At 54.5% G+C, this 14,125-nt stretch overlaps 6 protein-coding genes across 6 annotated transcripts; 4 read left to right on the top strand and 2 right to left on the bottom strand.

The window, feature by feature from the left end:
- Positions 1-1,116: 1,116 nt before the first annotated feature.
- DSM5745_07037 (phosphoesterase superfamily protein) lies at positions 1,117-2,534 on the top strand (the record flags this gene model as incomplete). Its single annotated transcript, XM_026749053.1, has 2 exons — positions 1,117-1,674; positions 1,725-2,534. 2 exons carry the CDS (start codon positions 1,117-1,119, stop codon positions 2,532-2,534), a joined length of 1,368 nt encoding a protein of 455 aa, XP_026602143.1.
- A 354-nt stretch (positions 2,535-2,888) lies between these two features.
- Positions 2,889-3,658, bottom strand: DSM5745_07036 (dual specificity protein phosphatase family protein; the record flags this gene model as incomplete). The annotated part of the gene is made up of 2 exons (XM_026749052.1): positions 2,889-3,187; positions 3,280-3,658. The coding sequence occupies 2 exons, from the start codon at positions 3,656-3,658 to the stop codon at positions 2,889-2,891; spliced, it is 678 nt and encodes a 225-aa protein (XP_026602142.1).
- Positions 3,659-4,549: 891 nt separating this feature from the next.
- Positions 4,550-5,756, top strand: DSM5745_07035 (glycosyltransferase family 32 protein; the record flags this gene model as incomplete). The annotated part of the gene is made up of 2 exons (XM_026749051.1): positions 4,550-5,049; positions 5,117-5,756. The coding sequence occupies 2 exons, from the start codon at positions 4,550-4,552 to the stop codon at positions 5,754-5,756; spliced, it is 1,140 nt and encodes a 379-aa protein (XP_026602141.1).
- Positions 5,757-5,979: 223 nt separating this feature from the next.
- Positions 5,980-7,565, top strand: DSM5745_07034 (uncharacterized protein; the record flags this gene model as incomplete). The annotated part of the gene is made up of 5 exons (XM_026749050.1): positions 5,980-6,029; positions 6,073-6,140; positions 6,258-6,490; positions 6,558-7,178; positions 7,269-7,565. 5 exons carry the CDS (start codon positions 5,980-5,982, stop codon positions 7,563-7,565), a joined length of 1,269 nt encoding a protein of 422 aa, XP_026602140.1.
- Positions 7,566-8,092: 527 nt separating this feature from the next.
- On the bottom strand, positions 8,093-10,576 carry DSM5745_07033 (SNF1 family serine/threonine-protein kinase; the record flags this gene model as incomplete). Its single annotated transcript, XM_026749049.1, has 4 exons — positions 8,093-8,625; positions 8,670-9,263; positions 9,309-10,132; positions 10,176-10,576. 4 exons carry the CDS (start codon positions 10,574-10,576, stop codon positions 8,093-8,095), a joined length of 2,352 nt encoding a protein of 783 aa, XP_026602139.1.
- An 895-nt stretch (positions 10,577-11,471) lies between these two features.
- Positions 11,472-14,072, top strand: DSM5745_07032 (uncharacterized protein; the record flags this gene model as incomplete). Its single annotated transcript, XM_026749048.1, has 6 exons — positions 11,472-11,558; positions 11,607-11,669; positions 11,725-11,758; positions 11,814-11,951; positions 12,001-13,706; positions 13,752-14,072. The coding sequence occupies 6 exons, from the start codon at positions 11,472-11,474 to the stop codon at positions 14,070-14,072; spliced, it is 2,349 nt and encodes a 782-aa protein (XP_026602138.1).
- Between the last annotated feature and the right edge of the window lie 53 nt (positions 14,073-14,125).

Genomic DNA, 14,125 nt, shown 5'->3' with positions numbered 1-14,125 from the left:
GATCTGCAGACGCCTGCACCTCGGACCATCTTACCGAAGCTGCAGTGGGGGATCCATCTGTCGCTATTCCGACCTCGGGATTTCGGCCCAGTTCAGAGTCTAGACAAGTAGACATCCGGTCGGGTTGCGCTGTCCTTATTGTACTGCGATGGAGACGAGGGCCGACTACTGTGTCTGCGGCTCTGGTCACTGTACCGATAGTCGGATGTCTCGTTTGGAGGAACTGAGGTGGATTTTCGTTTTTTCTCTGGATCTGCCTGACCAGTCCTTCCGTGGGAGGACGCTCGACTACCACGGTTCGACGCCGCCTCTGGTGCCGGTTCCTGGTCAACCGTTGACACTCCAGGGACGTCATTGTTCCGGTCCGAAGTTTACTCCGTACCTGGTCTTCTTGTTGTATTTTGTTAGCGAAGGGGCCTGCAATTGATTCCATCTACCATGCACCGGCATCTAAGCAGAATACTTACACCGTTCGATCTCTTTGTTTACCTGCGTAACCTCGAGTCCTCGAGTGCGTCTCCAACTCCCGGATCCCGATCCCATCGATCAAACCAATAAGCGAACTCCAATTAGCAGACTCGATCGCCTCCGCCAATGGATCAGCTGCACATCCGCACGCCCTGAGCGATCATCAGCCGGCCCCTCGGTACCCTCCACCAAGCCGGCATTTACTTGCTTGTCATTGCTTGACGTTTACCTTGCTCGTCCCACAGTCCCACCTTCGAGTACATACCGATTCCTAGTTCCGACTCCAATGTACACCCCGCAAGCCAGTGCAACATGACTGCGCCGCGTGCGTTTGCAGATCCGTCCCATTGGCGATGTGCATGTATCTGCCCATGTCGCCAGCCGTGTTGACGGTCTTGATCAGCGCCGGCATTGCCTCGACAGGCATGGACTGTGCGAGCGCGATGCGTTACAGGTTCAACATCCTGCACGTGGTTGGGGTAGGTAGACAGCTAGGGCACCGGAGGCAAGGAGATCGGGGTCTAGGTCTGTCCAGCTGAGCAGGGCAGTCACTGCAGGACGGGATCAGGATGAGCTATAAAGCCACCACCCCAGCACCATTGAGGGGACACAGAAGCAGCAGCAGCCGCAGTCTTAGGAACAGCAACAATGCATCCCAGCGCACTCCTCGGCCTCCTCTCCTTCGCGGCCGCGGCCCTCGCCGTCCCAACGGCCCAAACCCCACACAGCACGCGCTCCATCTCAAACCTCAAGTCCCACATCAAGAACGTCGTGATCCTGGTCATGGAAAACCGCTCCTTCGACAACATCCTCGGCGGGCAGACAACGCCGGGCCTCGAGAACCCCCTGCAAACAGGCCCCTTCTGCAACCCATTCAACCTGACCGACCCATCTGAAGGCGAGGCGTGCACAGCGCCCAAGAGCTTCGACTCCGTGATCAATGACCCCGACCACGCGATCTACGGCAACAACATCCAGTTCTACGGCGAGTTCGTGCCGAGCAATGAGGATATCGCGCGTGGGAGCCTAAAGGCTACGAATAAGGGTTTCGCGCACGAGCAGATGCGTCTTTACGAGGATGAAGCCAATAAGACGGATCTCGTCACGCAGGTTATGCATTATTATACAGAAGACCAAGTCCCTGTTCTTACCTCGCTTGTGAAAAATTACCTCACCTTCAACCACTGGCACTCTGATATCCCCGGCGTACGTCCCCCAACTCTCCCAAACAAACAATCCTAACAAGAGAGCCGCAGAACACAAACCCCAACCGCGCCGCCCTGGTAGCAGGAACATCCCACGGCCACGGCCTCAACGACAACGGCTTCAACAACCACGAGCTCCCCAACCTCTCCATCTTCCAACAACTCACGCAAACAAACCACACCTGGCTCAACTACGTCGATCCCGCCGGCGGCACAGGCCCAGACGCAGGGTTCTACAACTGGACCTACGCATCCAACAACGACGACAAGATCGTGCCGCTCGCGCAATTCTACACCGACGCGGCCGCAGGGAATCTCGCCGAACTCACCTACATCAACCCGAGTTGCTGCGGCGTCGGCACAACGAGCATGCACCCGTCCGGCCTGATCAGCGACGGCGAGAGCTTCATTAAATCCGTGTACGATGCATTACGCGGAAGCCCGCAGTGGGATGACACGCTGTTCATCCTGACCTTCGACGAGAGCGGGGGGTTCCACGACCACGTCCCTGCGCCGCTTGCACCGCGGCCCGACAACCTCACGTTTACGCTGGAGACGCCCAATGGACAGGACTACACGTTCCCGTTTGACCGGCTGGGCGGTCGGATTCCGACGCTGCTGATCTCGCCGTGGGTGGGCAAGGGGGTTGTCGAGCAGAAGGGGGTCAATGCGGGTGGGGAGACGGTGAGTTACAGTGCGACGAGTATTCTGCGGACGCTGGGGTATCTGTGGGACTTTGAGCCGTTTACGCCGAGGGTTGAGTGGGCTGCTAGCTTTGAGCATTTGATAAGGGGGGTCAAGAGGGAGGATACGATTGAGGTGCTGCCTGAGGCGGAGGCGTTTAAGAGTGTGAGGGTTTAGCTTTGGTAATGTTTGGATCATGGATGGTAACATGATGGATTTGTATCAAGAATAGGATAAATAATGGTGTGGAGTAAGCTCTGAGGACCATCCTGTTGTCAATAGAAATCTTTGGAGCTCAAGCTATACCACCACAACATATAATTGTTGAATGTGGTCCAGTTACTCGATGATTTCAATCAGAATCTCGTTGGGAAATACGCGCGACTTTGTGCCTGCCAGTTTCTGATTTATCGCTGGGCCGAAGAATTGTGTCAACATGGTGCCAGTATAGAGAGGAGTTGATATCATGGCCATAATCATCACTGTTTACTGATACAGAACTAATACAGAACACACCCTACAGCAACCATGTCATCTCAAGACGCTCAGCATCTGCGCCAGATTCCGCAAGTAGTCTTCCTTTGCCCTCAGAATGTCCACTGCGTCTTGTCGGTCGTGGATCCTCTCGAGTGTGTCCACCAACTGCTCGTAGCTAGGCTTGCGAGTTATGATAACTTGGCCATCGACTGTGGTCCGAATAAACACGTCATAGGCGCAGCCCTCCCATAGTCGGAGTTGCCATTCGAAGCCGATGTTGGGGAAGATCTGAGGACGCGAGGCTTGAGCCAGGCTCAGGGCCCTTTGGTAGGGAACGAGTAGGGCTTGCATTACTAACGGCCATGGTCAGTTCGAGACCCTTCAAGTAGGTTGGTAATCAAGACGATTGATAATCAGGAGAGGTAATCAAGGACGAAGAACTTACTAAAGGCAACAACAACAGCGCCAGACCTCGAGATTCCTTTCTCACAGTGCACCAGGACCCGGCCTCCCTTGTGCCAGTCCTCGTTTCCCATACTAACCCCAGTACTAACCCCAGCTCCAGTTCCAGATCCAGCTTCAGATTCAGCTTCAGATGCAGTCATAGGTAAGTTCGCTTTTCTCCGTGGATGCGTTCTGCCCAACGCACTCCGTATCCAGTTGATCATCGAATTCAAACAACCAAGCATGTCTTCCGTCGGATCATCATCCAGCTCGACTTGTTTCCTTGTGATATTATCCGATTCGTCTGGTGCTTGTGGCTGGTAGGTGAGATCTCGTTCATCTGTTGGCTGTGAATTGTAGGCGAGATCTTCCCATCGCATGATGCAAAGGACGTGGGAGATCCGGTGTCGTGCGAGTAGTGACTTGTCGTTGGCGGCGGTGTAGCTGACTTGGTTAGTAATGGTAGGATTGGTAAGGAAGATGGACTTGCTCTGAGATGTAGAGGCCTGGGATTGGGTGGATTCGGTCGATGGAGGAGAGAGATTGTGGGTTGGTGGGTGTTGGCGTTGGGCTGGCCATGGCCCCGTCGGTAAGTGAGAAGGTCGAGTAAGGATGGTATGGTATGCATGTGTGTGTTGATGTGAATGAGTGATAGTGCTTATTGTATGCTGTGGTAGTAGTAGCGAGCTGTTGATTAGTAGTGAATGAGATGTAGATGAAGATGGGAATGTTAGTATCGAACGGCCTTTTCTTGAATAAGGCCATGCTACGGTGAGTTGCAGTTTCCTACTTGGGCTTTGAGATATCATGGCCAGTCGTCCTTCCCTAGAAGGCAACAGCCAGTGCTTACTCCCTGCCATCTGCTTCTATGGATTGATAATGGATTGATCAGCCCTTAGATTCGAGCACCTTCGACCACCGAGTGACGGGTGCTTACCGGGCTGATGCTCCGCCAGTAGCTTGTTTGTTTACTTTCTGGCGTAAATAAACCATCGGGCTACCTACCTTCCTATCCAGAGGCATGGATTAGCAGACGTTACTAATCTGGTCGGGATGGTCAATGGTCAGCTAGGGCTGGCTTCCGCATTCGGAAGTCGACCACGACCAGTTAAAGTCCCACAGCTCGACCAGCGAACCGTTTGCGGGGATAGACTGTGGATCTACATTCCAGTGATTTCGGAAAGTCGCATTGCAGTATCTCGTCTTTTCGCTGGTGTAGGTATACCATCCCATCCTCACGACTTTTCGATCAACCATCGAAGTCGAACAAAATGCTTTCCGACACAGCGACCTCCAAAGCAAGCCGCCTGGTCTCACACACCCTCCGCCGAAAACCGCTCCTGTTCGTGTTGCTGGGGGTAGCCCTAATCTCGCTCTACCCACTCGGCTTTCGCTCGCGGTTCCTCCTCCCAGCCAGCACCCCGATCAGCCCATCTACCACCGAGCCATTGACAATCCTGCCAGCGTCGCCATCTGTCTCTGCGCAGGACCTCCTCTCCCGTCCCATATCAACCGACAGAACGTCCATCCCCAAGATCATCCACCAAACATGGTTCCCGGCGGGCAGCAACATGTCGGAATCAGCGCAGACCTGGGTTGCGACCATGCGGGCGCAGAACCCAGCGTGGGAGTACGTCCTCTGGGACGACGAGACGGACGAGCTGCTGGTCGAAAAGTACTTGCCCTGGTTTCTGGAGACATATCGCTCTCTGCCGAAGGAGATCAACCGGGCGGATATGGCACGGAACTTTTATATGTATTTGTTCGGGGGGTGAGACACTTCTTTCTTTTCTTCTCCGTCGGCTTTGTGAGCAGTGTACTGATAAGGTCGATGGAAGAATGTACGCCGACGTCGATACCGAAGCGCTCCGCCCCGTTGACGCTCTGTTCGCGGCGCATGAAGTCCCTTTACGGTCTCACCTCGACATAACCTCTACATCAGGAACAACAAGAGTACAGCGAGCCTTCATGGGCCGCATGGCACATACTCTAGACCCCGAAGGACTCGGTGCAATCCCGAACGGCTGGATGGCTTCACCCCCAGGCCATCCCTTCTGGCTCTTGCCGGTGCTCTACGTGCTCGAGAACCCCAAAGGCGACGGGAGCGTCGAGGGGATGACGGGACCGGGAATCTTAGGACCATTGATCAAGCAGTACTATAGTACGACTATCGGAGTAGGAGGCGACTCGCTGCGGCGACAGCTCTGCACGCGCATCCAGAGTATCCAGCCGGGTTGGGACCTGTTTTGTCCGAGTGCCGGGTATGTTGAAGAGGAAGAAAGCGAGAATTTAAGCCACTCACTGGTTCTCCTTCCCAGAGAACAAGTCTACCCATTCAGCTGGGCGGACGATGGCGATATCAAGGTCTGTCTCGGGCAAAAGCACAACGAGGCGTTTGATGCAGAGAAGTGCAAGCAGCGGATGGGGGTGGACCTGTGGCCGAGTTATTTCATTACGTACTGTACGCATACATGGTAGAGTCACTGTGAATCATGATAAGATGTTCAATTGTTACGTTGGATGCCGCATTTGGACGTACATGGAGTCAACCACATTAGGGTTGCATCGACCAATGTGGGTAGACTCTTGTTGCATCAGAGGTCCAGATGACATGGAAGTACGGTCCATGGCTGGAGACGTTTAAAGAGGACGTTTAAAGAGGACTGTAGTAGCAATTCCCTTCGAAGTTTGACCGACAAGCATGTCTGCCAACGCTGCTCCACGGCCATGGGGGATCGCTCTCTGCACTCTGTACGCTCCCCAACTCACAAGAGAATCAAACTAATACCAGCAGCAACTGGATCTTCTGGTCCAACCTGACCATCCTCTTCAACAAATGGATCCTTGAATCGACTCCGTTCCGTGCGTTCTCTCACCTCCACTAGCCCTAACTCCACCACATGCACATACTAACAACGACCAGGCTACCGTACGCTCTCCCCCAGCCTTATATCACCCACTAAACTAACAGAAATAAAGCAATCCTCCTAACAACATGGCACCTCACCTTCGCAACCCTCGCAACCCAACTCCTCTTCCGCACGCCCTTCCTCTCCCGCCCCCTGCACCTCCCATCCCGCAAGTCCATCAACATGACACCACCCCTCTACATGGCCAAAATCGCCCCGATCGGCCTCCTCTACTCCGGAAGCCTAGTGACAAGCAACATGGCCTACCTGTACCTCAACGTCGGGTTTATCCAGATGCTCAAGGTACCCCTTTCTCCCCCTCCCCTTCCTCCCCCAAACCAAGTCCTCAGCTAGCTAATTGGACGTGCAGGCCTCCGGCCCAGTGATCACACTCCTCACGAGCGCCGCGTACGGCGTCACGAGCCTCACCGCGTCGAAGCTGGCCAATGTCGCGCTGATCACGGGGAGCGTGGGACTCACGGTCGTCAGCGAGATCCGGTTTAGCTGGGTGGGCGTGGGCGTGCAGGGGGTTAGTCTGGTTTGCGATGCGGCGAGGCTGGTGCTGATGCAGGTTCTTACGTCTTCGCCTACTACTTCTACGTCTATATCTGGTGATAGAGGGAAGGGTGAAGGGGATGGGGAGAATGGACCTGCTCATCACGAGGCGTTCCTTGACGACGGGGAGGACTCAGCATCAGCATCTACAACACAAGACGCAGCCGCAGCGCAGAAGCAAAGTCTCCGCCTCAGCAAGATGGACCCCCTCCTGAGCCTCTACTACACAGCCCCAATCTGCGCCCTCATGAACGGCATCCTGGCGTGGCGCGCGGAGATCCTCCCTCTCCTGCAGAGTCAAGCCCAGCCCGATCCAACCTCGCCATCTCCATCGCCTGAATCAGGCCTATTAGCCATCATCCTCTCCACAGGCCCAACAACCCTCCTCCTGAACGCGGTGGTGGGCTTCATGCTGAACGTTGCGGTCTTCACACTGGTAGGTACACTCCCTCCATCTTCCCTTCCTAACCAAGTATACCAAATATCCCATACCACACGCTTTACCAGCGCTAACTGTCTCGTGCAGATCGGCAAGACCTCAGGCCTCACAATGACGCTGGTCAGCATCCCGAAGAACATCCTGCTGATTCTGGCGTCGGTCGTGTTCTGGGGCACGCGGGTGTCGGTTCTGCAGATGGTCGGGTATGCGGGGGCTTTGGGCGGGCTGGTTGTTTACGCCGGGGGTGGGGGGTATGTCAAGCGGTGTTTACGGGGTACGGTTGAGGGAGTTGGGCTGGGGAGGAGGATGGGGAAGAGGAGTGGCGGGTGGAATGGGCATGAAGGGGTAGATGCGGATGCGGATGGGGAGGAGAAGGAGGGCTGAGCCCTGGTGGTAGGGTAAGAGAGATCTAGGCTGATGGGGTCATGTGCTGATAGATTTGTTGGCTGAGATTTAGATTATACTGCGAGTGGACTTTGAGGTTCGCTTTGCAGCTTACAGTTCCAGCATGGCATTACTACGAGTTGGCTTCAACATATGTGCAGCATAGCCCTGCTGAGCTGGTCGGGTATCACTTACAGCAGAACTGCATACAATCTCACATCCAGGAACCCACCCCCAGCGTTCAGTTTTGTATGTCATTTACCATAAAATCTCGATCAGCTCAATTACACGGGCACGTGCGTCACAAAAATTCGATTTGACGCTAAAACCGTCGGCAGTATACGCGCTCCCCCTACAATGTACGGAATACGGACCTGACGAAGATCCTACAATGGCTTTACTAGGGCACGACATCGTCCATTACTCTTTACCTCATACAGCTGCTCACTAACCGTCCATGCAAACAGTAGATTGTGCAATATTCATACCCGACGCCAACAACCACCCCCAAGGCTAGTTCGCCCCGGCTAGCTCGCCACGGCCAGCTGGGCCACGAGATCTGATGCCACGTCCAGGAACGGATAAGGACTGCTCACCTCTTTCTCCTTGTTCCGGAACCGCTTGCTGATCGGGTGCCAATCCGTCTCCCCCTCCGCGCGGATCACATTCTGGTAGCCGTCGCACTTGAAGTCAACCATGTAGTTGTTCTCCTCCAGCTGGTAGAGCTGGATGTCGATAAAGACCCACACCCCGTAGGAGATGCGCGAGATAGACAGGTCTCGCGTGGCAGACGACGGCCCCGATGTGGTGGTGGTCTCTCCGGGGCTCGTCCTATCCTCCGGTACATTGGGTACAGGATTGTTGAACCGGCGTCGCGTCTCTTCAAGGTCGCTCCTGCTGCTGTGAATGCTGGAGGCCAAGCCTGGTGCATGGACGCCCGCTTTCAATAGCCGTGCGCGAATGAACCAGAGGTCTTTAGGAATGTAGTGGTCGGACGGCAGATCCGGGTATTTGCTCTGCAAGGGGCGCTCTTCAGACTCTGAATCAGGTACCGCAGTTCCTTCCAAGGTTAGCTTTGTCTAGTGCAGAGGAAAGAAGGCTTACCTGATTCGGCGGGCTGCATCTCCCAGATCCCTCCCTGCGCTTTGATCGCTCTGTAAAGATAGAGAATTGCCTCGTACGGCTGGTTGCGCGAGCGGATTCCAAATTGCCACCTCCTCCTCTTGGTAGTCTCCTTCTGCTCTCTATCCTTCACTGGCGGCTCAAGCCGCAGCTTATCGAGATCGATGATACTCCGCGAATGAGGCTTCAACGCTCTGGCTGTTGCCTCCTGCTCTTCCGGCGAGCGGGCAGTTCGACCAGGGTCCTCCTCATCTAAGCTAGCTTGAGCTTGAGCCTGCTCTTCTAGGTCCTCTCGCACCCGTTCACGCTCTTTCTGCCGCTGTTCCATAAGCTGTTCGTGGACATACGGTAGGCTGGTCGGAAGAATTCGGACGTGGCTGATCCTCGGCGCCTCTGTGTCATCAGACTCTGTAGGTTGCGGCATTGGGACCGACTGCCGGCGGGAGCCGGATCGGGTTCGTGTTGGTTGGGCCTGTGCTGAATGGAGCGCCGGTCGACCAGGCGCTATGGCGGTACGGTTTGGAGATGGTGGTGGAGGCACGGTTGAAGCACTCATCATGGCAATATCCGTGGGTGCTGTCAACATTAGCCACTATCTTAGCAAAGGCCGTTAATACTCACAGTTTGTTTGCATCATCTCATTCTCCACGACAATGAAGAAGGCATCCTTGATAGCACTAGGCTCAGGGTGTTTGAGCGCATCTTCGATATCCTCACGCCCATAACCCATGCTCCTCTCCAGCTTGGATATGGCTACCTGGCTGATCTTGTTCTGAATTGCATGCGGCTTACCCGCAGCAATCTTGCGCGGATCGATTGCTTTGTCCGTTGCGATAAACTCCTCCGGGGGAGGTTGCAGATATGTAGGAAGATCCTGCAAGAACCAAGGGTCGTTGCGAATGTCTTCAATGGTGATCCGGTGCACCGGATGCACCTGTAGCATTGCCCGAATTAACCGGGCAGCCCCGGAGGATATGTAGGTGGGCATGTGGAAGTTGCCCGCGGCAATCTTCTTAAAAAGCGCCGGGATATAATCGTCATCGAATGGGAGTCGTCCCACCAGCAGCACGTACAGGATGACTCCGCAGCTCCAGACGTCGACTTCCGGGCCGGCATACAGCTTGCCGGAGATGACCTCGGGAGCCGCATAGTTGGGGCTGCCGCAGCTGGTCTTGAGGAAGTTGCCGTCCGTCATGATATTACTCAGACCAAAGTCCGCAATCTTCACATTCTTGTCGCGGTCAATGAGGAGGTTTTCCGGCTTGAGATCGCGGTGGACGATTTTATGACGGTGGCAGTATTCGACGGCGCAGATGATCTGTTGGAAGAACTTGCGCGCTTCCGCGTCATTGCATCGACCCCGTTTTACAAGGTAATCGAAGAGCTCCCGCTCGGCGTACTCTAGCACCATGACGATATCCGTCTTGGTCGAAATAACGGTGTACCTGGGATGTTAGCACGGCTCAGGCCAGCAGAACATGTACATACAGCTTGATGATATGAGGATGCCGTAGCAATTGGAGGTATTGAATCTCGCGCTCGACTCGACCGATCATGTCCCGGGATAGCAATTTGCGGCGAGAGATGATTTTCAAGGCCACCTGGCGGCCACTGGGTTGATGGATAGCCAGCTTCACTTTTCCAAAAGATCCTTCGCCCAGAACCTTGACTGTCTGATACTGATCCAGGCGCTGCATATCCCTCATCGTAGCTGGGGACTGCCGCAAAGCGTCACCACCCTTTCCGATCGGTCGCGACGGCGGGGGCATGGCCATGGCGGATTGGTTGGCATCAGGCGATTTAATTTCATCGGAGCGCTCGCGAGGACGGTCGCGGCCGACAGCAGGGAGGGTGACCGAGAGGTCCTCGTCGTCAAAGGCCGCAGCCATTATGGCAACTGCACTTGTCGTTCAGTAGCGGAGGTGATGTGGAGGAGACAAGGTGACGTGACCACCTCCGCCGACTCCGTGGACTCGTAATCTCTTGTCTTAGAGTATTCGCAACCTTCAATCCGATAGAAATTAAATCTTCAAGAGTTATCGCTCAAGTCTCGAGAGAAGGGGGATACCCGATCGTGGGACTTCGGTGGGCGAGTCAGTTCATGTTCGTCTGAGGTGTCCGTAGGCGATCTCTGCGCGGCGGAGTGGGTTTAGAGACAGGCGGGTCGATTTGTTTAGTGAGGCGGATTGCGGAGACGACAGCGATGGAATCATGGAATTAACAGGGAAGTTTGATGGAAGATGAGAGAAGAGAAGTTTGACGGAGAAATGTAGAGAGGGATAAAGCAGACCGAGGCGGCAGTTCCCCGGCAGTCCCTCCATCACCACCTAAGCATTATCTCAGCACTCGTACAGAGCAAAGTGTCAGGAACGTCACACGAGGCACATTTTTACGGTGTGCTATTAGCTGCTAGGTAGATATTTACAGCGTAGAATATAGTCATCGTATGAAGAATCGGATGTGCCTCCTAACCATCCGTGTACACGTACCCCGCCCCAGTGACAGTTGTGCTTATACTGTACCTCCAGCAGTGCAATTAGATAAGGCTGGTAAGGACTGATTTGGCGATTCTGTGCCAACAATCAAGACTATACTCCGTCTTAATCTAATAAATCAAGTATTTTATAGCGTTCTGTAGATACTCCGGGGGCTTGGCGTCATGTGGCGGGGAAGCTCTTACGTCCTCCGCTGAATCCTCCCGAAGCTCACTGTCCGGAGTCTTCTCCAGTCTTTGCCCTTGTGAGGGAGCTTCGCTACTACCAGCAGCGCTGGAACACCTCCGAAATGACGTCCGAACCGTCGGAGGAAGCCATCTCCAACTTCACCAGCTTCACAAACACCACCCGAGAACAGGCCATCAGCTTTCTCAAGGTGCGTCGCGACTGTGACTGCCGAGCTTGGCTAACATCAAGCTCCTAGGCCAACGACCTCGACTCGAATAAAGCTATCAACGCCTACTTCGAAGACCCCACTGGCCCTCATGTACAGGCACCCCCGGCGACGAGTTCCGGTTGAACCAAGCTTACCAGACGGTTAGGTTTCAGCTTATCGCGATGACACGGGTGCGTCGGGTATGTACTCCGTCACTGTTAGACTTGGTGGAGGGCCTCAACTCACTGCTCTCAGCATACCAAATCGAACACTCCGACGCCGCGGCGCCTGCTCCCATTCCGCCTTCGCGCCCGCCATCCACATCGACCATGAGAGACGCGGCCCTCGCAGCCGATCTGCCGCCTCCGCCAGCGCCAGCACAAGATACCAAGGGTATGGACTTCCGAAGTGGACAGCACATACTGACGGGACCGCAACGTAGGAAATGGTCTATCGTTGGCAGAACAGGAGGAACGTCAACTGCAGCAGGCAGTGGCCATGTCATTAAACCAGAACCTCGGGCAGCAAGAGACCGGTGTCACCACTACGAATCAGAATTTCGGCCGTGCGACGCGAGACCACTATGAGCAGGACGACTGGGCGATGACGCTTTTCAACTCGAGCGCTCGTGAGATTGTCATCAGCCCGGACCCAGTAGACCGCAAGAAGCAACCAGCCGAGCCAGCTTTCATACGTCCGACGCGGGAGAGCTTACATTTAAGCGGGCTGATTACGATCCTCCATTCGATTCCGCTGGCCAGAGAGGCTCTCCTGCTGCGAAACAAGGTTCTTTCGGATTACGGTAAAAATGCGCAGTGGTGGGATGGTCAACCAATTTACCTTCCCAAGATCGTCACGATACACGAAGCACAGGACGGCGACACCGACTGGGATGATATACTCCATGAGAGCCAGAGACTCATCGCCTTTTTAGATTCCACAAATCGGGCTTTCGGCAGCATTGATACACTGGCCGGTTTGAAACAACTGGAGACGTATGACTCGGACAAAGTCATAGGCACATTTCTGGAGTCATGGCAGGGATCAGCTGTGACCGCTGACCCAGGGAACCCCTTGGCCACTGTCTTCTCATCAATGGCGTATAGACGGCCACCGAAGAGGGATGACAGTTCGGCTACAGGGCAGGACACATGGATCGACGAGGAGCCGACTGAAAAGGAATTTTTTACTCTCGAACCGTATCCAGCGCCTGCTCACGGACAGACACTTTACGATGTCTTGGATGAAATGATATGGGCGGACACGCCAGGGGCAGCAGAGCTTGACGACGTGTGGCTAGAGCACGTCGCGGATATCCTCACTGTTCAACTAAGCAGTGTAGACGCAGCAAAGGCGGTCGACGTAAAAATCCCGGCTACTTTCTATCCTGACCGATACCTCGCCAACTGCAGAGAAATTGCGCGTGAATACCGTCTCCAGAGGCTCCAGATCCGGGAGGACGTTGTCAGGCTCCAGGGGCTCATGGATCGTATTTCCGCTCCAGGCTCAGCCAAAGGCGTTACTTCTAGAGAGGTCCTAGAGAAAGCCGCCGACGCTGCGGTCTCACTTGCCCCTTCCGCCGAACCTAACGAGGAATCGACCAGTATACAGCAGCTGGCTGTTCAGCTAAAAGCTATTTCGCGGAAGATAGAAGATAAACTCAAAGGTGTGTGGCTAACTTGCTTAGGACGACCTGAATTGACTTGGACGACCACTAACTGCTTAGAACTCGAGAGCCGCCAACAACAAGCCCAGGAGAGTCTCAAGAGCTATTCCAAATATCTGACTGAGCCGTCAACATCACCCGGCGAGCCACCGGTGCACAAGTACACGCTGAGGGGCGTCTGCACCGAGCCGCATGTCACATACGTTCTCCGACGCAGCATACCGGAGGACAATACCGAGCCCAAGCCTGACGAATACGAATGGTGGCGCATCAGTTTCTCCGTTGACGATGCAAAGTCCCGGCAAGCACAGACTGGCCACCCAGCCCCAAAAGAGGCAGACGTGATTGGTTATACCGCGCGCAAAGTCCGAGAAATTGAAGTTCTCCGCGCAGCGCGGGAAGAATCTAAGAGCGTTTTGCTGGTCTATGCCAACAGCAATGCCATGAATTACAAGGAAGAACCAGCTCCCGCTCCACTTCAGGTATGCCTTCATTTTTAAGACTATGTTCTTCACTAACAAAGACAGCGCTTCGTACACGAGGACAACGCTGCCTTCGAAACCGAACTCCAAGAGTGGGAAAATACCGCAGCCACAAGACTAAACGCAGAGAACGATTGGGAGCAAACTGTTGGCTCCCGGCCAGCATATCCTTCGCCCTCAATTGGGCAGGAAGATGTACCCGCCAGCAAAGTCAATGTCTTTGATTACCAGGTCTCATCGTTTGATGACGATCCGGCGACGCCTGAAGGACAGGAAATGGAGGAGAGAGGAGGGAAGCCGTTGCTCAGTCAAGCTACGAGTCATACCCACCCAGGACAGGACACAGTGCCGGAATGGAGTAATTAATGCTAAGCCATTGTATATGATATATGACTTCACGAAGCTACGCACCGTCATCT

The sequence above is a fragment of the Aspergillus mulundensis genome (genome assembly GCF_003369625.1).
Source record: "Aspergillus mulundensis strain DSM 5745 chromosome Unknown scaffold_7, whole genome shotgun sequence".
In the NCBI taxonomy this organism is placed as follows: Eukaryota; Fungi; Ascomycota; class Eurotiomycetes; order Eurotiales; family Aspergillaceae; genus Aspergillus; species Aspergillus mulundensis.
This window is presented reverse-complemented; position numbering and strand designations above follow the sequence as displayed.